Source organism: Ciconia boyciana, chromosome 2, assembly GCF_034638445.1.
Source record: "Ciconia boyciana chromosome 2, ASM3463844v1, whole genome shotgun sequence".
Classification (NCBI taxonomy): Eukaryota; Metazoa; Chordata; class Aves; order Ciconiiformes; family Ciconiidae; genus Ciconia; species Ciconia boyciana.
Window position 1 is genome coordinate 113,172,352 of NC_132935.1, and position 24,849 is coordinate 113,197,200.

A 24,849-nucleotide genomic window follows, 5' to 3' on the forward strand; every position below is an offset into this window, starting at 1 on the left:
TACATTATAAAACTAGGTTACAATTCTAATTATAAACTACTCCTTTGCGAAGCTTCTCTGAGACTTCTGAAGCTGGAATAAAATAAAAATTAGCAAAACTACTCAGTATTGGGGAGAAAGACTCAAAAACTGTGAGCTAAGAAAAATATGTAAATGTTTTAAGATAACGGAAGTGAGAAAAGACAGCAGCATTTTTACATTTTAAGAACTAAGAAATTTCAATTTCAAGATGGTAAAAAAATAAACTAGAAAAAATCCACTTGTGGTATTTACAAGAACACAGAAACTGGCAGGAAAATTTTGGCTAAAGGAAAAAATATCTTTCTTGTCAGCCTGGCTGGCAGCTAGTTTTTTGAACATTAGATAGATGATATGCGCTGTACTAACTCTAACAATGTATTTGAAAGAGAAAAAGTGCTTGCACAAAAAAATTGCACAAATTGGGACAGTCAGTACACAAAGGTGAAGACTAAGTATGGAAAGAATATGGTTAAAAATAAAAAAACCTTTCAGAAGAATGTTCAGAAGAAAACTTAAAAAGGTTGAAATACTATTTTATGATGGAAGAGAGGATTGCAATATAGATTGAAGGACTGAAATATAAAATAAATATGGACTGTATACAGACAGTATAACAGAGCTTTTTTAAACTGGGTAGTGCTGGTTAGAAGATAAATTTTCAAAGTGACTTGAACTCCAGCAAACACAGCAGTTTTCAAATAAATCTGCATATGTTAAAATCTGGTCTAAAATTCATTTAGTTAGAGAGAAATAACCCTGGAGTTACTAAAAGGCAGATGATTCCTTTCTAAAGGCTATCCAGCTAACTCTCTCTCACCACCAGGCAATCTACTTGCGGCCCAGAACAGCTACAGGTTCAGCGCCATGTAGTTATCATCAAGGATCAGGCTGACTCTCAGACAATTTTACCACTTCTGTGCTGTCCAGAAGCAAAGCTGACAAACTCTGCCTGACCTACATTAGCTGCGTAGTGCATATGAACCCAGTTCTTCCTGTACCACCTTCCTTTCTACTCAGGAGCCCTACAGATGCTCCTCAAAAGGTCCCATGCAACTACTGTTTCGATTCCAACTCTCAATTCCAATAGTTGGTAACTTTGGTATTTTGTTTGTGGTATCACAAAATCATCTTGGTTCAGTGTTGTGTCCAAGTTAACCAGCCCTAGAAGGATCAGAAGTGCAATACAGGCACATGCAAGTGTGGCTGCAGAAGTCAATTCAAGATCATATTTTTTAGCACTAGGTATGCCAAATGCAAGCACAATCTACAAATATTCACTGTGGCTTCTTCTACATTTTGACCCTTAGCTCCTGCAGCTCCCTAGGTTTTCCATTATTTGGGGTATTTTCTCTTCTCTTATCCCAGGTAGTGGAAAGCAGATTATTTGAAAATACACTAATTGTTATGCAAATTGTTAAGATGACAACAGAGGCAGGAGCCAAAGGGTGAGCAAGGTTTAAGCTGTTCAAGTTTTGAAAACTGTATTTGCCTCTAAGGAGATAAAAAGCTTTAAAAATAATTTCAAATCTGTATAAAATTTTATTATTGCTATGTCACTATGGATCAATATACAGACCGAGGCAATTTTTACATTTGTTAAGAATAGGGAAATGATGATTTTTTCAAGCCCTGAATAGAGGTAAAAAAATATTTTGTAGAAAATTATAAAATTGTATGCATAACAGTTTATTATGTTATAGATTTAATTAGTATTATTCATCATTATGCAAGTAAAGATGAAGTGGAGCTCATTTTCTAAAGAAGAGAAAGACTGCAAAATGTTTTAAATATTTAAATTGGGAGTGGCCTTCATTTCTTTGGAGTACACAGCATTCCTTCGGGGGTGGGAGGCATCCATCTACTTCTAAAATGAAAAGATACCTTTCCCCCCATATTTTTTTTTCATACCCCTATTTTTTTATCTTTCCAATTAATTGTCTCCTGGAGATCAAACACCTCTTTGGTTATGGAGTCTATATTCTGCTGCATGCGTTGATTCTCCTGTAGTAAATAGGATGAGGGAAGAATAAAAGAGGAAAGAGAAGTAAGGAGATGGAAAAAAACCCATTCAAATAGATAAAGGAAATTAAATAGTAAAAAAGTCAACCAAAGAGTTTATGAGCATGAAGTTGAAGAAAAAGGGTGCTACTAAGTGTAACATAATATTTCGCTTATGAGTTCATGCAAGAGAATGGTAATTAATTTTATTCAATCACTTAATGTTGATGGGAGAATTTAGTGCAACTAGAGCTACTTTACTTTAGTAACAATTCCCATTACAGACTGGGGATAACATCCTTTCTTTAGGAAAATAATTACCCTGTGGTAATTTCCAGATACCTTCAAGTCCTGTTTGGAAGTGAACACTTACGTTAACAAGTGGTTTTATTAATATTTTACAAAAGAAAAAACCTTCTTGAAAGTATAAAGAAGGAAGTTTGAGTCAAGCATCCAGGAAGTGAAATACAGCTGCTGACACTACATTAATACATATCAAGCGTGGCCCTATTTTTTATCTGACACTGCATCTTGCTGTTTGCCCTGCAAACAAAACTAAAATTCTTTGCTATGCTCATATAATTATGTATGAAGATGACATTTTTTAAGGCTAGAGATAATTTTTTACCTTCCTAATGAGTGAGCTTGATTTTACATCTGGGAATGGAAGAATGTGTCTTTCTGCAAAAAGCTAAATGGCTTCTGCTAGATTATCTGTTAGCATTAATAGCTGGAAAAGTTAATCAAATAAATGGTAAATATGGGGCAAACTGTCTTTGAAGGGCCTGCATGAATTTGGTGCATATTCAACACACATATGCTACATTCTACCAAAGCAAACACTCCAGACAAATCTATTGTATATTCTTGATTCACATACTTTTTAAAAACAACCACCACCACCAAAGAAGAAAGTATAAAGGTGCTTTTTTCCTTCACAGTGAAGTCAAAGAGAATCCAGAGCAAGTGACAGAGCTACAACCAGAATTTGCCAAGTTTCTCCTTGTCAGCATTAATTTGCAAAATGCTGCTGCTTTGGCTAATCTGACTCCCTTTCTTCTGCTAGCAAGTCATATCAACTCCAGTTCATGAAGCATATTATTTTCTCAGTAACCATAACAGATCTGGGACTTTTCAGAAGTCTTTTGGAGTTACTGTACTACTGCCTGGAGAGCACAAGAACTTAACGGGGAAAAAAATTGATCAATGATATACAGTATGTCCTGGTTTTGGCTGGGATAGAGTTAATTTTCTTTATAGGGGCTGGTATGGGGCTATGTTTTGGATTTGTGCTGAAAACAGTGTTGATAATACAGAGATGTTTTAGTCGTTGCTGCACTAGTCAAGGACTTTTCAGCTTCCTATGCTCTGCCAGGTGCAGAAGAAGCTGGGAGGGGACACAGCCAGGATAGTTGATCCAAACTGACCAAAGAGCTATTCCATACCATATGACGTCATGCTCAGTATATAAAGCTGGGGAAGAAGAAGGACCGGGGGGGGACATTCAGAGTGATGGCATTTGTCTTCCCAAGTAACCATTATGCGTGATGGAGCCCTGCTTTCCTGGAGATGGCTGAACACCTGCCTGCCCATGGGAAGCGGTGAATGAATTCCTTGCTTTGCTTGCGTGCGCAGCTTTTGCTTTACCTATTAAACTGTCTTTATCTCAACCATCAAGTCTTCTCACTTTTACTCTTCTGATTCTCTCCCTCATCCCACCGGGGGGGAAGTGAGCGAGCGGCTGTGTGGTGCTTAGTTGCCGGCTGGGGCTAAACCATGACACAGTATTACATAGCTTTTGAAAAATCAGGTAGCGGAAACTTTGGCCCATACACTTAAAATAATCAATTTTTACTGAAACCAAAAGGTAGTGGGAAAATGACGTACTAATTTAACTACAACTTACAGTGCTAGAACCAAAACCAATGAGAAATGGACACCTGCATATCATTAACAATATATATATTTGTCAACCATTTTAAAATGTAATTTAACATTTTTGCTTTTATCAAAAACAATGTGGCCAGCAGGAGCAGGGAAGTGATCATCCCCCTGTACTTGGCACTGGTGAGGCTGCACCTCAAATACTGCGTTCAGTTCACTACAAGGAAGACATTGAGGTGCTGGGGCGTGTCCAGAGAAGAGCAACGAAGCTGGTGAAGGGTCTAGAGCACAAGTCTTGTGAGGAGCGTCTGAGGGAACTGGGGTTGTTTAGCCTGGAGAAAAGGAGGCTGAGGGGAGACCTTATCGCTCTCTACAACTACCTGAAAGGAGGTTGTAGAGAGGTGGGCGTTGGTCTCTTCTCCCAGGTAAGAAGTGACAGGACGAGAGGGAATGGCCTCAAGTTGTGCCAGGGGAGGTTTAGACTGGCTATTAGGAAATTTTACTTCACTGAAAGGGTTGTCCAGCATTGGAACAGGCTGCCCAGGGAAGTGGTTGAGTCACCATCCCTGGAGGTATTTAAAAGACATTTGGATGAGGTGCTTAGGGACATGGTGTAATGGTGGTCTTGGTAGTGTTAGGTTTACGGTTGGACTCGATCTTAAAGGTCTTTTCCAACCTAAACAATTCTGTGATTCTGTGAAAATCAAAGGGGGGAGAGGGGAAAAGAAAATAACACACCACACACCCAGCAACATGGTTATGACCCAATAACACGCTGACCAGTGTTCCTATATTTATGCTTGACTAGTAAGCAAACAAACATTCACTACTGCAAACTTCAGTGGTTGATGCTCACAAAAATCTGAAATAACTGAAAAGGAAACTCTTGGGAAAGGCAAAGAATAATATTTGGTATTATCCATGCTTCAGAACTTCTGGCTATACAAAAAGATTTTGGCCATACAAACATCAGTTCTGCCCTCACAAGGAAGGAAAGACACAAGGAACGTTCATGAGAGAACCACGATTCTCACAGGAATTAAGGATTTTACACATTTCAAAACCTTGCAGAGACATTTTCAACTTTATAATTTAAGAGAGATTGATAGCTTAAATTCTACCGACTAGAACAAGATAAATTCTTTCTTAAAAATGCGAGATATTTAAGCTTGTTTTGTGTATGATGGCTGTTCCCATTCAAATCTTACACCATATTTATTTGCACAAGTTCTGTCATACACTCATATGAACATACCTCTATTAATTCATCTCTCTGTCGAAGGCCCTCTTTAAGTTCATCCAGCTTATGCTGTAGAACACTGCATGTGTGTTTCTGTCTTTCCAATTCCTGTATTAAATAAATTAATGATTTATTTTTTATTTATTTTGGGTTTGACACTAATTTCCAATATAAAGTTTAAAAAAGTTAGTAATATCACTTAATATAACATTACCTAAGAAATTACTGCAACAATTTGAGAAATTCTACCTACCAAGTGGCTAAAAATCACAGAATCAGTGTTTTAGGTAAGTTCTCCAGATACTTACTATACAGAAGATTTTATTTAATAAAATTTAGAGTGGAGAGAAAAGATGCCATAAAGGTTTAAGCATAGTATTAACAAGAAAAGCTCAGATACTGAATTTATCTAAATATTGCTGGAAAAAGCTGCCACACAGATCTTCCCTTTCCAAGAAAAATGGGACTGCACATGTCCTATTCGATTTAAATGCATATTTTATAATTAGTGTATTGTATTAATTAAATGCAACTAATTTGCATTTAACTGGGGTGGGGGGGATGGTGTGTGGGGGGGTTTGGGATGTGTTTTGGGGTTTGTTTGGGGGTTTTTTTGGGGGGTGGTTGGTTTGTTTTAAAAACAAACAAACAAAACCAACAACAAAAAAACAAATCACAAGACTCAAAACATCTTTGGCCACTAAGAGACAGACTTTTCTACTAATCCAAAAGTTTTCAACTGTTCTTACTAAGTAGTCCTGGCTTCTATGATTTATCTTCATAATTAGAAAAAAAAAAGTCTTAAAAATCAGTACCTTTGACTTCTCTTCATTCTCCCTATAGAACTCTGCTATCTGTTCTTCTTTCTCCTCAATGACGTCCTTTAGAGTATCCACTTGGTAAACCAAGTTGTTTTTCTCATTATCTAGTTGAGCATTGGAAACCATAGCTTTCTTGTACTTCTCTTCAACTTCAGCTAGTGAATCCTATAGAGGGTAGAAAGGCTTACATTAGTCTAACTTCTTGATGCGTTGTTATTATGTTAAAATACCACCATAATGCTGAAGAGTGCTACCTGTCATATGGTAAAATTATGCAACCATTTTTGTTTCTGAGTTATTATTCTTGTCTTGTCTTTAGAAATACCAAGTCACAGTTCAATTTCCATTATTCAGGCTAAGTCATACACAGCAATGAAAAGTTATGACAAAAGTGTGAAAATTACAATATAATATTCCACTTGCCTTTTCTACTCTGCTACCTTCACAACTTAAATCACAGTGATAAAGTAGTAATATCACAGCTTTATTGTATTTTCAGTGCATGCACAAGAAAACACTTCAGAATGAGGCAACAAATCTGACAGAACTCAAGACAATTAAATGACTAAAGATCACAGAAATATCTCTAAGAGTAGCTTTAACTTAATGCTCATTATTTAAGTAGTGCTCTACACCTCAGATTCAAAGTTTTAAGGCAGTCACACTTTAAGTAATGATGATTCTGTTTAAGCAGACATTGTCTTTCTTACTAAGATTTAAAAAAAGCATGTAAAGATTCACATGCTTGATTCTCTACCTGAAGCTGCACGTATGCCTTGCTATATACCCTCCTACACAATTCTCTCATGTTTACCAAAATTATTTTATCCTATTATTTTTTTCTCAGAACTGTAACAAATGTCAGTTATTCAAATGCTAGAACAACTATCACTCCAGACACTTTTGAACATGCAATGATTTCAATATGCATGCTTTTAAAAATACAAAAATTGAGTTTCAGAGTCCTAATTTCAGAATTGAAGAACTATTAAACCATTCCCCTTCCAAAGTAGATCTGTGCCCTACTACAAATTCCTAGTATTTCATGCAATTTGTTCTTTGAAGGCATAGGTAGCATAACCTCCATGTTTAATTATTTGTATTATGACAGTGGAAGTACTAGGACACAGGAAGGGCACCAAGCTTGGGTTTTCTAGAAAACAGAACAGTAGGACTAAGGACTAAGATGTTAGAGAAGAGGGTGGTAACAATCTAAGTTACCTAAGAAAACCTAAAAAAACGAACCCCCAAACCTTATTCCATGTTATAAATCTCCATTTTGAGAAAGCTGTCCTTAAAGTACATATTTTAACTTTTATAATTTTATCATAATCACATGTATTTATATCTCTCTGTTCCATTCACTAAATTCTGGAATTTTGTGCTGGAGAAAAACAGTATTTTAGAAACCCCAGGAAAAATAACTGAAGACATATCCTGACAGACTACAGATCAGAAGAGACAAGAAGGTATAAGTAGTGAAAAGGTAAGAAAGGAACCAGTATCATCTGGGAAGCAGTAAATAGCAAACAGCAAAGAATACTCATGATAAGACAAAAGAAAATTAAAAAATAAAGAACAATAATTACTTGAATGCACTTACATAAGTTTTAGATTAAAACCACAGAAAGCATTTTTTGTGATGGTGTAAACTTGACAAATCTTGTAAAGACTGGTAAAACAAAGTGTCAGAGACAGTAAACCTTCCAAAGACTTTCAAAGAATAATTCAATTTAGAGGAAAAAAGCAAAATACTAGGATTAAAATGAATGCTATAGTCCTTTTATGGGGAGATACAAAATTTAACGAAAAGTACAACTAGGAAAAAATTCCAATTTGATTGTTTCTGTGAGTGTGGTGAGTGGAGTCACGTAGTAATTTAGGTTGGCAGAAATCTCTGGATGCCATCTGGTCCAATCTCCCAATTAAACAGGGCCAACCAAGATCAGGCTGCTCATAGCTCATCTCCAGTTCACTTAAAGTATCTCCAGGGATCTAGACTGCAGAACCTGGCTGGACAACCTGTTCCAGTCTTTGACTGCCTTCCTTATGAAAGCCTTTTTCTTGAGGTCTAATTGGAATTTCTGCCCTTACAATGCAACTTTTGTCTGTTGCACCTTGCCCTGTCACTGTGCTCCTCTGAAAGGAGTCTGCCCTGTCTTCTCTACAGCCTCCTATTAGGCAGCTGAAAACAGCAATGATACTGCTGCCCGCCAAGACTTATCAAATCCAGTTGCCTTAGCCTCTTATTATATGCCATACGCTCCAGGACTCCAGCCCTAAAGAGGAGACTAGGTTGGGACTTAAAAGATTGGATTAAAATGTCATTAATCAACAAGGTAACAGGAGAAAAATCTGCAGTTATGGAAGAGTAATAAATTGATTTCGAGACAGAAGAAGGAGGATTGCTTCCCAGAAAGAAACCAAGCTATGCCTAAGAGTCTCCGACCAGTTAAAAAAACTGGAACATCACTAAGGCCTCTTTGGAACTGTTCCTTCTTTTCAAGTAAAGTATTACACGTTCCCTACGGTTCAAGAATTCCATGTAGTTTCAGTAATCTTCCAGTTTGGTGAGAAATAATATGAATTTGGAAGAATTTCTGAAACACTTCAATGAGGCAGTGGGATATCTAAGGATGAAGCAGTGGGAATAGGTTGGAATGAAAATGGATAATAAGGCTCTGCATGTAACCTAAAGCTATGAAGAAATACCACCCACAATTCTATCAGTAAAGTCAAAGGGCTATGCAAATTAGCCTGCTTGGCTAGAACAGGATGATTAAACCCAGCAGACATCAAGAGAGTGCTCTGTTAACTGCATAAAAAAATTTTGAGGAAAGAAAAAGGATTCCTTTCTAGTTGATGCAAGGGAATATAGAAAGAATCAACAAAACCAAATTAAACTGAGACATGAAAAGATTTGAAGACCTAACTAAATCAGAACTATCCACATTAGAGTTTATTCTGCTGACACCCAGCAGATTTGTAGCCAGGTAAAAACCACACTCTTAGCAGCATGAGGGATGGGCAACCACAGAGGTTTGAAGGCAGTGTGATTACACATCACTGTTACTCAACCACTGCAAACACACTTAAAAGAAGTTTAAAAGCAGGTATCCTAGTAACTCTTCTAACGTACACAAGACAAAACTGCTAAGGCAGAAACTGAGAAAAAGGCAATACGTTCCTAATTAGAAAGAAGGGTTACTGAAAGAATCTCTATGGAAGGCAAATTAACTTACAAACATATTATTCAGTATTAACAATAGCATAAAGTGCAATTCAGTTTAAGCCAAGCATAGATCAAGATCTTACTGTTTATGGCACACCTGTGCTCTTTGGTAACTAACGGATTACAATAAATAATAGTGCATTAGTAATAATTCAGAACAGTAGTCGTGAGATGCTGGCAAACATGCAAAAGTATGAAAGTTGAATCCATTCTGAAAATATGAAGCACTCATGTTTTATTCAAATTTAGTACAATCATAGCTATGTCTAATAATCTTGTGATCTACTGCTCTTTGAAATCCTTTTAATATTTATATGGCAATATGATTAAAACAAGGCATACTTCATCTGAGCATATGGCTATCAGATTCAAAGTTACTTACCCTCTAAAGAGGAAATAATTTTTGCTACATTGAACAGCTCAAATTACATATTTTCTCTTTACTACACCATCTAATATGCTGTTTAATCAAGGAAATTCATGAAAGCTGTTAAATACTTCACTGTTACACGCTCTAGTGCAAGCAGCATTCATTAGATTCAGTCTCTATATCGATATAAAACAAATATGGAAAGATCTCTCTACTTTCACATGGGACCATTCACAATTAGGTAACAGGAAAGAGAACAGAACAAATATCCTGAAAAAGATTTGTAAGCCACATCATATTCAGTTTCCCTTCAACAGAAGAGGGGAAAATAATCATACTTAAACTGCAAACTGTTAATTGTTGGAAAAAACTTACAAAAGAAAAGCATACATACTAATTTAAACAGGTCAAAATACAGACAAATCTCATTAACTTAATACTGACAATACCAACCTAAAATTTAGACAAAGATAATGGGAATGTAAGTCATAAGCATAAAAAAAAAAGTCTTTCATAATGGCAAAGGATTAAAACAAAATTAATCTCCTGCAAGCAGTACGCCTGCCCAGATTAGTTTCAGCACATCTTTCAAAATTATTGCTTTGGTTTTGCTTTGTGAGATGTAGTATTTGCCGAAACTTGGAAGACTAATTCTTAAGTTCTTTGTCATAACTATATCCCATTTCTTTCTTCCCCATTCAATACATAGTGATTATTTTGAATATCCATTTATTTGCTAACAAAACTCTGAAAAATATAAATTGAACCTCTCATTGTCTTACCAGAAAACACATGCTAAAAATACAGAAGTTTAATACTATTTTAACATAAACCAAATAATGAACATATACTATCTCATATACATTTAAACCATATCTTAATAATTTACTCACATGACAAGTTTAAGCTGATGCTCTCTATGCATTAAAAGTTAGATACATGCTTTAAAGAAATATAAAAACTTGTTAGTAAAGCCTTATATAGTTAGTGGAACCAGTGGTATCTCCATTACCCCAAAATACCCATACAGAATGCATGCTTGGGAGGAGCCCTGATACCTTTAGTTCTTTAAGTCCCTGCATGTATCTCCCTTCTACATCGTGTATCTGGTCCTTAAGATCATAGATATCCTGCAGGACATAGGAATGAACCATTGCATAAGAAGTATGGGGAAATAATTTATAGTCAAAAAAGCATTAAAAGGTTTACATGCATTTCTGTCAAGTGCCAAAGCCTGCAATAATTCACAGAAATTATAATTCATTCACAGCAACTTGATGGAAATTAAGATTTTGTTTATATCTCTGAATCCAAGCCATCTCAAATAGGACAGAATTGTTTCAAATTTGACATAAACAAAGTCTTATTTTAATATAAGCTAAACTGTTAGCAGCATAAATATTTATGAACACAACAAATACAATTACCAAGATAAATACATAAATCTTTTGTGATTAAAAATTACATCCTCCTAACTTTTTCTTACTATTAAGAAACCAGAAGTTCTGTAGCAAAGAAAAATTGCTCCTAACCAGAAACAGAATTTTAAATTAGCTCCAACTTCTCTGAAAATGCAGTTTACCCGTAATTCACTGAGGGAGGCATCAGGATCTACCAAACTGCTTGTGTCTCCACTTCCTCTCCTAGATGAGTTGCCACTCAGAGGAGCTGCACTTATTGAATTGCGAGATGATGGCTTAGAAAGGGAAAAACACTGTATCAGGAATCATATTGTCATTTCTGGTATACTTGACATTACTCTTTAGAAATTGCTTCACAGTCATAGAAAAACTTTTATCTCTTGTTACCATTTCTTAATATTAGCTTATAGACAATACTTTCCATTGATTATTTTCCAGCACCTGTATTTCTTTTTGGTGAAATGTTGGTTTCTCTTTGATGACTTATCAGTTATCCCAACATTACAGTTTTGAGTCTTCTGTTCAGAATACTTTCATGAGGAGGCTGTTAGTGCTGAAAAACTGTAGAAGTTTAAATATTTCTAAAAATTATAATGTCTGCCACCCAGGATTCAGAAGAAAGTCTCCAGTGGAATCTAGCATATTAATTTTTATAGCCCTAGCCTCTTAAAATTCAACCTTTCCTGCTGAATATTTCTCACACAGAAAATAAATTCTATAAGAAACTAATACTTGCTAAAAGTAAACTAAAGCATAAAATTCTTTCCTTGGGAAATAAAAGACGCAAAGCATTAATTTTGTAGATAAAAATATGTCTAAAAAAATTATCTCTTTGCAAGTTCTTAAAAATGACTAAAATACACTCTACTAAAACCACACAGCATTTATACTTTTGGAACTATTTTAATACTTGTAAATTTATGTCTGAATGCTGACTTTGAATAACTTTTAATTTAAAAACTCTTACCCTTGAAAATATTTCTGAATGTGATTTTTCACTCTTTTCTTCCAGCTGAAAGAGAAAAAGGAAAGCTATCACTATACACCTTCTGCAATGAGGGACTACTGAATCACCATCTTCTGTTCAAAGATACTAAGAAATATTCAAGAATGAAAAATGAAACAATGAAAAAAAGATAAGAAATGCCAGAAGTTAGCATAGATCAAGACAGGAAAAAAAATATTCAGCCTGAAGAAGTAGGGTTTACCTCAATTGTAAGATAAACGAATGCTTGTAAAGAAAGAGCCAGAAACTTTTTTAAAGTTTTGAAAAAGTCATTATCAATATTAAAGTACTGATCAACAAAACATGTTTCACTATTTTAAATTTCAACAGGGTAGTGACTACACCACTTGGTGGCATAACAAACACAAAGCTTCATGCAAGTGCACTTCAGACAATTGGTGACACCAATGTGAATATCCTAGTTATTAGAAAACACATTTGTTCCTTCAATCTCTTTGGTGAAACCTGCAATTACATCAGGACAAAAACAATTCAGGTAAAAGCCCATAATTATAAGCGTACTAGTTAATAGCAACCTACAAAATAATTTCAATTCATATTTTATGTATTGAAGCCTAAGCAAAAGGTCTACCACCCCCACTTCTTATTTAGAAAACTCTGATATTGCAAGCTTATATTGTAGATTTCCATATTTTCTACATTTCCATGAATCAAAATAGGTGGAATTAAATGAAGACATTAACATGATGCCATATTTCCTAAAACAAGTATGATACCATACTCAATGTATCTCAAATATCTGGCTTCTCTGAAAACACCTGTTTTTCTCCCAGCCCAGAGACAAGAGATTTGGAAGTCTGCTACAATCACAGTAGAAACAAATGTTACTTTGAGATCTTTCTTTTTGCTTCTATTGTGGTTTCTACAGAAGCAACATTGCATTTCCATGGCAAATTCACCATCTCCAATGACGTACTGAAATTGTAAATGGCAAATTTTGTCACCACTGTGACGGTAAAATGATGTTAAGAATCCAATTGATCTGAAGTATCAATTTAGAATAACTTAAAAATATAATTTTGGAATCTAATAATACATAATGATGATGATGATGATGAAAGCAACTGAGAAGGTAGCATAATTGCCAGTCTCAGCCTCCACGTTTTCTTTTAGCAGAGCATTAATTTCAGAAAAGCAGGTTTATTAGAGAGGAAAAAAAGCTAAAATTTAAACTGTAGAAATGCTTTGAGCATGTACAGACAATAAATATTGTGCATTATTACAATACAAGTTACATAGCACTATAAGCGTATTAAATCATCTAAATGCAGTATCACAGAAACAGTGGCTGTAAGGGTACTCTAGCAGTCACCCAGTCCAGCCTCCCTTCCAAGGCAGAACTGCTGCTAACAGTCCAGGTTAGCTCTTACCAGCTCCTGAGGATGGAGGTGCTCCAGCCTTGCCATAATCTGTCTGAGTGCAACACTAACCTCCTTCTGGAGCTTCTTGCAGTGGCTCATCTGAATCTCCCAAGCTGCAGTGTGAGGCTGCTGCCCCTTGTTGCACTGCTTGGCATGGGTATGAAGAGTTTGGCTCTTACCTATTCAAGCAGTTGCAGGCTGCTGATCACCATGTAGCATCCCCTTTGCCCACCTAAATAAGCCCAGTTCTCTCAACCTCTCCTCCTACTGCATGTGCTAACACTGACTGCTATTTCAAAGACTGCCTAAGAACAGAAATTTCCCTATTTTTTCCACTATTAAACACAAAAATTTTGACTGCAAGTAACAAGAGCTTCTAGAACTTATAGCAGGAATAAAGAGAAGGCAGGTAGGTTTGTTGTAAACAATGTTCAGACTAAAGGGATGCACAAGAAAACCATCGTAATTTTCCTGTAACATGCTCTATTGACTTGGGATTCAGTGCAAGAGCATAGCCAACAATGGGTGCTCCAGTAATGGATCTTGACAAAATCTCATCCTGGATAACTGAACACTAAAACGCACTAGCAAGGGCACAGTTTTAAGTATTTATTTTTGTCACTAAACCAAGTAGTAGTATTACAAAAACACACAAGACCTAGACATTGTTAATTTCGGCAAGAAAAAACCCCAACATTTTACATTTAAGAGATGCTTAAGCTTATCACACACACAAAGTGTGAAGTGTTAACATGTCACATGCTTCTAGCAACAGGCCAGATGTGCTTTAAAATAAAGCGGCATGCTTTTTAAAAATTCAGACTCCAGGCAATTTTATACCAAAAAACCAGCCCCAACCCCTCAACAAACCTATTTGCCATTAAATAACTCTGAATGCTTTTACAGTATTTACTCTTTCAGAGTATGAAAAGAAAATCCATGGTTAGTAAGTCTGCTGTATTCACCACAGTATAACAACAAGCATTACACTCACACTATTCAAACCTTGCACATCGTCTGCATCGGAAACAATGCTTCCCCTGCGGTTGGAACGACTAAAATAGTCAGCAGCAGTTTCACTTTGATCAGAAAAATCAGAGGACTTCAAAAGATAAGGAGAAAGGTGAAAGAGAACTGAAGATGATACCACAGAATGAACAGGAGTTTATTTAAAAAGAACAAACAGGAAATCCTAATTTAAGTCTCCATTACTGCAATTTATTCTAGCTTTTCTAACAGTTTAACAGTTGTAAAGTCTTAATTATTCTTTTAGGGTTTTGCCATTTTAAATGTGTCTACATGAATAAAATGTGTGCCACTGATATTAATACTTTAGTCAGCATATGCATTGTTTTTAAACACTCTCTTCAGATGTTTATTATTCTTACAGTTTACAGTATCTAAAAGTAATGAACACTTATTATTGATTAATTTTCCTCATTTGGAGTAATATAAAAAAATACAATCAGAGATACAAAAGGTTTTAGTACTAATATAGTGCCAAACAAGCTACAAAAATTACCTTTTTTTAAAAAAGGTTTGTAGATCATAAAGACAGATTATATAATCAGAATTTGATAAATAAAAGTTATTATTTTTCCTCTACAAATGGCATCTTTTGTTCAAATCAAACACAATCCCAACACTACTAATTATGAATATGATCTGGGCTTCCTCTCATTCATAATTTTAAGAGGCCTTACAATGGAAGACAAGCTTATTCCCCAAAGCTATATGTCAGACAGGCACCTGAAAAGGTGAGGAAAAAATGCTAATGCTACACATCACTGGTAAAAAAGGCACAATATGTCTAACCACACTACAGTCATTACAATGCCATGGGAATTCAAGTGAAATATTTAACTGAGAAAACATTATGCACATTAAACATAGTATTTAATGAGAAGAGTAGGTTTACCAGAAGTGTTGTATTGATAACATTCTACTTCAAAAGGCAGAAAGTTACTGCGAACATTATATTTAGTTTTAAAAGTGATTATATGAAAGAAAAATCTTTAAATGAACAGTTTGAAAATATATTGTCCTTATTCCATTTTCACCATTGTAAAACATAATTCTTAATTTCTTTGTACTTGAGGTACATGATCACTCATGTAGCCTCATCTTATTCCGACTAAAAGATAGTGAGATTTTTTTATGCAAATGTGACCAGTTACATATAAAACAGTTTGCTGATGAACACCTGTCTTGGATTATGCATGGTTAGGACTACAGAAATCGTATTTTTTGTCACTGCTTGGTTATGTTCTATTTCTCTGACAAAGAATTTTCCAGCTATAACTACATCTGCATTTTAAATAATATCTTTATTTTTTAAAAAATAAATACATTTTCACAGTCAGAAAGTTGGCTAAACTTTCTAATTTCACTTGCATTTCACAAAGTATAAAGATGCTGAACAGAATTCTCCTTATATGAATTATGCTTACAGCAAAAGAACAAACGACTCAAGGGCTACAAACATAATCTATGACAACACTGCACTCCTTCATTCACAACGAACTTATCTTTGCTGTTGAAAAGTCCATACATCTGATAAACCTTACTGTTCCTCCTTCTACACCTTTTGCACTTCTAGTATCTTTCTCAACAGGTTTATCAAACTTGATACAGTTTACAATGGAGATGCACCATATAGGTTTTTCACCAGTGTTTTCTACTGTCTCCATCTTCTCTCCTACTTTCTTTCGATTTCCAGTGAGTACTGAGCTGACTTCCAATGCACTACCCAGAGTGAAACCAAGCTATTAACCACAGAAACAGTAGAAAGTGAAAGTTAAGTTATGAATAAGATTTTTACTTCGTCTGCTCAATACCCTTTTCAGAATTACTTCATTAAACACTTTGAACTATTAAACATTCACTAGTGTGAGTGAATGGTACCTTGGCATTATTGGTATCCCATATACATACTGAGATCTGAGAGAGATATATATTCCTATATATATGTAAAGTATATACTTTTAAGAAATGAATCTTAATGTTAAGAGAAACTACGGAGACAAGTAGTATTTTCACAGTTCAAGAAACTTTAGAGATGGATGCCAATACCTCTTAGGTTTTGGAACTTCATAAAGCAACAGTAAAATTGCCTTCTTCCTACACCCTCAAAAATTGACTCTGACATCTTTTGTAGCTAAAAACATCCAGTCTATGACAAATCTGGTTTTATTTGTTTAGTCTCTATAACATTGTTAAGAATATGCGAACAATGAAAACAGGACAGAACATTTCAATTTAACCTATACCAGAACACTGATCTACTTTTTTGTGTAGCATGACAAATGAGCAGCTGTACCAATGAAACTAAGACAGTCATTCTGTGGCAGAAACAGGGTAGAACTATTTAAAATCACTTTGTAGCATGAAAAGCCATCTTCGGAATGACCCTTTTAACACAATACAGATCCAGCAACAAATTTATCTCATTTTTAATACTGGTTACAATAAAAATGAGCTAGCTACTTCTTTCTTACTGCATGATATAACAAAGTTTGCATTAGTCCTCTTCCTGAAAAGAAAGACTTTTTCACATGTATTGTAGAAACAGCTTCACATGCCTGCCCAACTATGACAGAAGGTCATAACTCCAACAATGTACTATACTCCAGTTTCCAATTGCTTCCAATTATATACATTACAAATACGTAAAAGATGTTTAGAAAAGCAAATTCCTTATTGCTTCTACGCTTTACTGTCTTCCTGCTAAAACTTTACATCTTGCTAAAAAGCACATCTTTGACAAGTTACATTTTTTTGATGTGGAATTGAAAAATTGAGTCTGTGTGTTGGTCAGTAAAATGATCCCCAGTGTAAATACTCATAATTATTGTGCGTTAGTATCAAAGCATTAAGCAAACCATGCAAGAGGAACGCTCACCACTGGACTACTTCGAACTGAGCTTGCTCTTGAAGAATAACTGTATTCAGATGGCTAAAGAGAAGTTATGAAGGAAATTTTCACAATTATCATAGATTTTTGTCTCCAGAAAACCAAGGTAATGAAAGAAACAATCAAAAGCCTATTACACTTACAGTGCGAGAACTATATGAGCTATGTAATCCATCACCACACAAAGATGCCTGAGAAAGAGGGAATGAAATACCATTTATATTCAGTCTCAGAAAGAATTATGCCACACTCTTATACACTTTAATTCTTATGCACTGCAATGTACTCCATCTTACCCCATCTATGCATTTTCCACAGTTAACATTATACTTTTTGAAAGGACAATTTTTAAAAGTTTCCAGCAGCATTTCCTCCTACTATTAGGGATGTCTATTTCAAAATATAAATTTAAGAATTTCCTTGAAAAATAAGCAAATAGTTTAAAAAGAATATAAAATCTTAACTATTCTCAGAAGAAAATTAAATTAAATATTTAAATTGCAATTTGGTTTTCACTGTTCTGAAGCCTTCAGAAGTTTTAATCCACCCAGGGAACTGAAGCTATATTGTATACTTATCAGTTTTACTTTGTGCTCACCCATGCAGGTTTTCCTGAAGGAGAAGGTGTTACAGTTGGACTCAAAGGTTGACCTTAAAGGTCTTTTCCAACCTAAATGATTCTATGATTCTAAGGTGCAAGGCTGAAATCTTTTTATGTAGTGGATAATAAAAGCAGCTGAGCTGCTCTGCTGCACAAATAAAAAAGATTAGTCTCATGCTGCTTTCCCCCTACCTATGAAGGGATCTCTAGTAGAAATTAGAATTCTATGTATATTAGAATTATATCTAATAGCAGTCATCATGGTCTCGTTCTCTCACTGGATCTTCTAATGTTTTCTCAAGAATATGCACAAAGCCAAAAAAAGTAAATTATCTCTGCAATCCAAGTGCAGAACAAGACCTCACTAACTACATTAAAATATTGCATAAGAATACTTGACAATTTTCTACATAGGCTTAGCATGTCTCTAAATGGCAGTATAAGTTGGATTTGAACTACTGTAGCAGCAAAAGGCATAAAGTTTCAGGCATGCATGTTACTTTTTAAAGACAACAACTTTTTGTAGACCTATCTTAGCCATTCTTATGGCAATTCTAGCTACTTTTTATTTTGTAAAGATGTAGATTAGGTTTTTATCCTATTACATTTTTGTATGATTATTAAATTTAAATATGGCATCTTATTTGAAAGTATTGAAAGTGTATTTACCACAAATTTATGTAATCTCCTGACAATGATTTTTCCATTCAAATGCTTATCTTAATTTCTTTAAATATTTTTTTAGTATTATACATGCAGTTGTTATTTACTATGCTTGGATTAACTTGTTCTAACCCCAGTGTTCCTCAACATCATTGTTGTATCCATAAATTTATGCTTGTCTGTAAAAAGATCAGTAAAACAGCAACTACTAAAGAGACAATTTAACAATGTTAAAAACATTAAACTGAATTTTTCTACAAAATGACACACAAGCTGCAGCTTTATTTAAAAATATGAAAAGATGCACATGTAATACTGTCAAGCCTCATGGCCATACAATATAAATTTAAGGCAACCGTGCAAATGGTGCTTACGAACCAAACTGATACTTCTTATCAAACCAGTGTTTACAGAAGGAGACACCTATGAAGAAAAGTGTAATTTTATATTTGAGGGCCTTTCAGACATCTAAAGATAAACAAGATATTATTTTACATTGTACTAACCCTGTAACTCCTAGTTGTTGCCACTGGATCACTGTATAGAGAAGATGACTGTAGTGTGAAGAATAGAAAGAGTCAGAAACACTTTCTGCATATATTAATTTTTTTTATCTCTTGCTCTATATTCCCCCAAAGTTCTAAAAGATTGAAATACTAGATTTTAAGTCTATAAGACACAGGAACTTTAAGAAAAGTGTGGATAAACATTCCAAGAAAACCTATTATCTTTGAAATCATAATCTAAAACATTAATTGAAGCAATCTAGTATTTTTATCAGAAGATTTGTAGAAGAGAATGATAAGAAATTAAGTAGTTTTCAGAAGACACATCAATTTCCTCTAGCTACTTATTTAAACCTGACCATGACAGTAGCTGCAGGTACTGGAAGATTCTACCCATCTCACAACAGACCATTGATTTATCATTTATATTACCATAGAAGAAAGTAGTACATTGGCGCTAAACTTTTTGTTGTCATTTTTTAAGAACAGAATTTTGAAAAAGCAAGTGTCACAGCTGCTAGGTGTTTTCTTTATAACATATAGCAATCATGCAACAGAAGCTATTTTAAATTTAAAACCCCACGTATGCAGAACACTAACTCATGTTATCCACTCATTTTATAAAAGGCAACACTTAAAAGCGAGAAATACAATTGTAACTACTATTAGCTGTAATAATTTGCAGTGTTATAGAAGGAAATTATAAAAGGAAAGAGAGAAAAGGTTGCTTCTTATAGCATAAGTAAGCAAAACCAAATGTATGTATTTTATGTACATTAAAAATGAGTATAGGAAGATGAGACAGACCCGAGTATGGTAGGAAGGAACTGGTTTACTATATCTAAGGCTGCTATAATTTCTTTGATCATAGTAAATTCCACTCTGTGGGGGGGGGGAAAGAAAAGAGAAAACAAAGGTCACATGTGTAGATCTTGTAAATAAAAGTTTATCTCAACATTGCCCAAATGTTCCCAAGCTTAGCACTTGTACAGAACATTGTAAAAATTTTCCCTACGGTTAACTCAAAATCCATGTAACTTTCTGAAGCAAGTAAAGTGCATAAAACCCCAAACCTACTTAGGTACTCTGTATATCAGCATTATCTGTATTTTAATGTCCTGCCCAACCAAAAGAGTAAATAGTTTTGGTTTTTCTCCCTAATAAATAAGAAAACCCTGAAAAGTTTATCTAAACCCTGACAAGTGCAGCATGAAATAAATGAAAAACATATTTGACAAAACTTGCTAATAATTAGTACAATGATTTGCTTGATCTTTTTTTTCCATTAGATGCCATCCTGGATCAGAGCATTCGGGGAGAGAGAAGGACAGAAATTCCTAAGAATTTAATAGGGGATGGACGTTTGTGTGATCAGCATTCGTCTGTACCCTACCGCTGTTCTTTACACCAAGTGCACATGCTGAAAGCCTAGCAATTATACTTAGGCTTATTTCTGTTGTTTAACACTTCCTACACAGATTGGATATATATGCATATGTGAGGAAAAGTTTGATACACACATATAACAGAAGGAAAAACAGAGATGAAGACATGGCAAAAAGTAGTGCTTTCAGAAAGTAGCGTCTTCTACCTCAATAGGCCATAGGAGGCAGAAAAATTAATATTACTCATTTAAGAACTGAGGGAACAGGAAAATAGCACCTCAAAAGCGCACAGAGAAATGCTGTAATACAAATAATTATAAGTAAATACAAAAATTATTTCAGCCTTGTCTCAACACAGGTGTCCACTGCTGCTCTAACTCCCCCAACCCTGAAGCAACTGCTATTTCATCAGTGCCAAAACCCTCTGAAAAAATTACATCAAAAATATTTAATTTCTTGGCACTGTATTCATATGTTACACACTGAACTTTCTAGAATAGTTTTTGGAAGATCACAATAATCCACATGCCTTTCTCAACTGTTCAGTAGGTTAACATCAAAGTTTATGGTAAATTCAATCTGCTTTACATCTACGTGTAAAATATATCTAACTGACAGGGGACAAAGTGTAAATAATAGAACATGTATCTCCATCCTGACTGAATAAACTTTAATGCAGAAAAGTGCCACTTTTAAATATTTCCAAGAGCCTTCCACAGGCCTCCAACAGAACACGATTTCTATTCAACTGATTCCATTCATGGGATTACACTGCCATGAGCACAGTTTCAAACACTCAACTTCACATCAGAATTTGGTCAATACTAGAGGTTTCTTTTTTTCCTGAAAACATTTATGCATATGTCAGCAAACTAATAAATTTATCCATAACTGTATTAGCATGTAAGTCTACACAGTTAGTATATTTATAATAAATATTATAGTAGAAAACTAACCAATAAATCTTTATGGGAATAAGCAGCTTTCTTCTTTGAACTATGAGATTCACTGTAAGCATGACTCTAAGAATAAAATTTAGAAAATTAGTACCACTATATAACAGCATCTTCAATCTTAAAATATAAAGGAGTCAAACATAAGGATTTAAGATACTTATCACCTACAACAGAAACACCACAGAAAAGTCTAACTACATGATTAGAATAACAGGCCATACTTCTACCACTGTGTAAAAAAAAAAAAAATGAAACTATAACCAACCTTATCTCTGATTCACACAGACTTGGCTTAAGCCAGAGTTCACATTTCACAAAAAATGTAAAAACAATAAACTAAAAAAGCTTACCATCACAGACTATTTTAAGCACTATATTGTGTTTGCCTATCTGTAGCTAATTCAGATAACATTGCTGTTTCAACAAATTCAGCTTTTTAAGCTGCTTGCATATTCCTCTTAGTGGTACTTGGTGCTTTTCTTTGCCTAAGGAGACACACACAAATCTTACTTGGTCTAATACCAATGACAATGTGATGCATGCTACTGTCACTTCATAACAATAAGAAGGAATTTTTTTTTTAAGTAAAGGTATACCAACCACCTGCTTTTTCTCAGGACTGAAGTAATTTTCCATTAGATTAAAGTTTCTATACAGAAATGGAGAATACAGATACATGCATACACACACTTTTTAAAAAAAGTATGGTCTTCTAAGTCTAATCTGTATATGTCACTTCACTACGAAGTTTAGAAATAACAGAAATACTAAAAAGTGCTTACTGTAAGATAGCTGTCTGTAATATGTGATTTCATTAGATATTCTCCTGGAGAAAGTTTATACATGCATTCTACGGAAAGTGTTAGAATCACACTGCTATTCTAGGTCTGAAAGTGTGATAGTACAAACATATATCTTTTTTAAATCAATAATTTAGAGTAGCAAGTTAGTGCCATTACACCTTAAAAACAAAGCACAAAAGCAGTCTTCACTCAAAGACATGCAAAGTGTTAACCTACAGGGACCAAGTATCTTGTAGATCTATCCTTAGCACTGTCATACTGAAGTAAAAGAAAATGAAATTAAAACCATGAAGTTACAAGATGTAAAAATTAGCTTTCTTTATGAAGAATGACTAAAACTACTTAAAAGTAAATTACAAGAAACCATATTCTATTAGCTAAGAAAATTTACACATGAAGGAATGCCACTTATCCAATCTAAAGGGCATTCTGAGGCTGGAACACTTTTTAATAAAAACTATTTTTTTTTCCCCCAACACCATCCCAATTTCTGAAAAGTGAGATAATTCTGGACAGCAGTAGGTTACGTGAAATATTTCATGTGGTTTTGGTAACAAAATTTTAAATAATTAAGCAAAAGTCTCATATGGTAGATTGTATTAAACTGAGACAGTATTTGTTAGGTTATGTGATAAAAGGCTCGTCCCAACACAGGCAAAGGAGCCCAGAGGACCATCAGTCAGCCCTGCTGTCGAGGGGTGAAACCCATCACGATGTGGGGCTCTACAGGGCACCTTACAGACTGAGAGAGGTTACTGCCTACAGGGCATGGAAGACATTATGGGATGCAGGGGAATAGCATCTTGGGATCAGGGGAGGAATCAAAGGTGGGGAAAGGGAGGGATAAAGGTGTTTTCAGAAGGAGCAAGTGTGTGAAAAAAGGAGGAATAGTGGGATGAAAGGGACACCTATGTGTAAAGAGACTGCTCGTCTACTAGATTTGGCAACTCTTAACAATACTTATGAAAACAGCTTTGTAATAATAGCTTAGCCAGTGTCCCCATGTTTCTTGTCAGTCAACAAGGGCAAAATTTGTGGAGGTTATATATATTTTTTTTAAGATACCAATCTTAAATTTTCAAAGCAAGCTTCTTTTTCCAGTTCATTTAAAATTTCATAGGTATAACTTATTCCAAATGTAGGTAATGCACAATCCAAAATGTTACTAAGTATCATCCTAAATTTTCTTGAAAAACAAAACAGAAATTGAAGGTAGTTTGAGAACATTACATTATATACTAATGGCATGCTAGAGCACTACCCAATGTAATTTTCAACATAAGAACTACTGAGAGGATTACAAGAACAGTAATTTCTTCCTGTCTATTGATACATCTGAAAACTCCTTCTAGAGATCAAATTAAAACCAAAAATTCCCTGGGTTTAGATTTTACATTTGTTTATAAATTAATATAGGCCAGTTTTAGTTCATAGTATTTTCATATTATCTCAATAGTTTCAATATATCCAATATTCCTATTATATTAAATAATAACTTAATATTCTTAATGTAATTTGCAGACTATGGTACCTTTTTGTGTTGCTAAAAGCATTACCATACAGGACCCATAGGACACTGTACCAGTTTTAACCAACTTAACCATTTTTTTTTTTTTTAACATTTTTTATCTTTAATTATTACCTACAGATAAGCAACCTTGCTATCAGGGAATGGAGACGGATCACTCAGATAATCATTATCATCACAACACTTAACTTACACCTTTACTTAACTATTAACAGCTTAACAGTCCACTAACAAGTATTTAAGTTGCCTAAACTAGGCATACCACAAAATATACAGAAATACGCATTTCTGAAAAAGTAAAATTTCTGTTTGTATTCCAGCCTTGACTGTAGGACTAACATCACAACATAATTGAGGAAAAAAAAGGTTTCCTGCCATAACTTTTAGCAACATCTTTGTACCTATCACTGTTGATGCACAACCTTTGCCACTTTATTTTACTTCTCTTTTGGGGACATTGGAAGAGAGAGACTGGAGAAACCGAAGAATTCCCTTCAAACTTGAAGTTATTGTCAAGACAGAACACTTAACACTTTCTTTGAGCCCTCAAACTTGCTATCACAAAGTGTTCGATGACATCAATCATTGCAGCAGTCCAATTAATACCGTTTTCTATAAAGAAGCATGCTTTCACCAAACTACTGCTTTGGTAAGTAGACACAGAAAACATTATAATGTGAACACATCAAAACATGCTCATTCCAGGCTACACACCACAAGATCTCTCCTTCTAGAGGTACTTGCTCTGCTCCTGTGAGACCCACTGACATCCAAAGAACTCTTAAGAATGAAATTGTAAAAATATATCAATATATAAAATAATTTGAAAAAGCTCTAATGATAACTGTTAATCTTCACTGAAAGGCACAAAATAACCGAGACAGTCAAAGAAATTCTGGGTAAGCTCCCCCCCCACCCCAAATGAGCTCAGCTTTCTACTGAATTCAAGCCCTATTCTTTAGTCAAGGGTAAATTACTTAATCTACATCTTAGCATATTTTGTATGTTAACCAAGGCAAGAGCAGATCTGAGCAAACCTGTACTAGCTCACAAGTTTTAAGTATTGACACATAGCATATTTTACATGCTTCTTCTGTAAACCATTTACTGTTTGCAAAG

The 24,849-nt window shown here is 34.7% G+C and overlaps 1 protein-coding gene across 14 annotated transcripts in view; it reads right to left on the minus strand.

Annotated features, from left to right (window-relative positions):
• LRRFIP2 (LRR binding FLII interacting protein 2) overlaps nt 1-24,849 on the minus strand; it is a 61,983-nt gene that overhangs the window by 8,835 nt on the left and 28,299 nt on the right. For 3 of the 14 annotated variants that reach the window (XM_072853585.1, XM_072853583.1, XM_072853586.1), the window contains exons 4-13: nt 21,400-21,465; nt 19,059-19,106; nt 17,432-17,479; nt 17,277-17,330; nt 11,955-11,999; nt 11,149-11,262; nt 10,625-10,696; nt 5,959-6,129; nt 5,159-5,251; nt 1,930-2,022 (exon numbers count right to left, since the gene is read on the minus strand). In XM_072853585.1, the coding sequence (XP_072709686.1) occupies nt 1,930-2,022; nt 5,159-5,251; nt 5,959-6,129; nt 10,625-10,696; nt 11,149-11,262; nt 11,955-11,999; nt 17,277-17,330; nt 17,432-17,479; nt 19,059-19,106; nt 21,400-21,465 (804 nt within the window). The remainder of the gene's footprint in view (nt 1-1,929; nt 2,023-5,158; nt 5,252-5,958; nt 6,130-10,624; nt 10,697-11,148; nt 11,263-11,954; nt 12,000-17,276; nt 17,331-17,431; nt 17,480-19,058; nt 19,107-21,399; nt 21,466-24,849) is intronic. The other 11 variants (XM_072853588.1, XM_072853591.1, XM_072853589.1 and 8 more) reach the window with 7 other exon arrangements.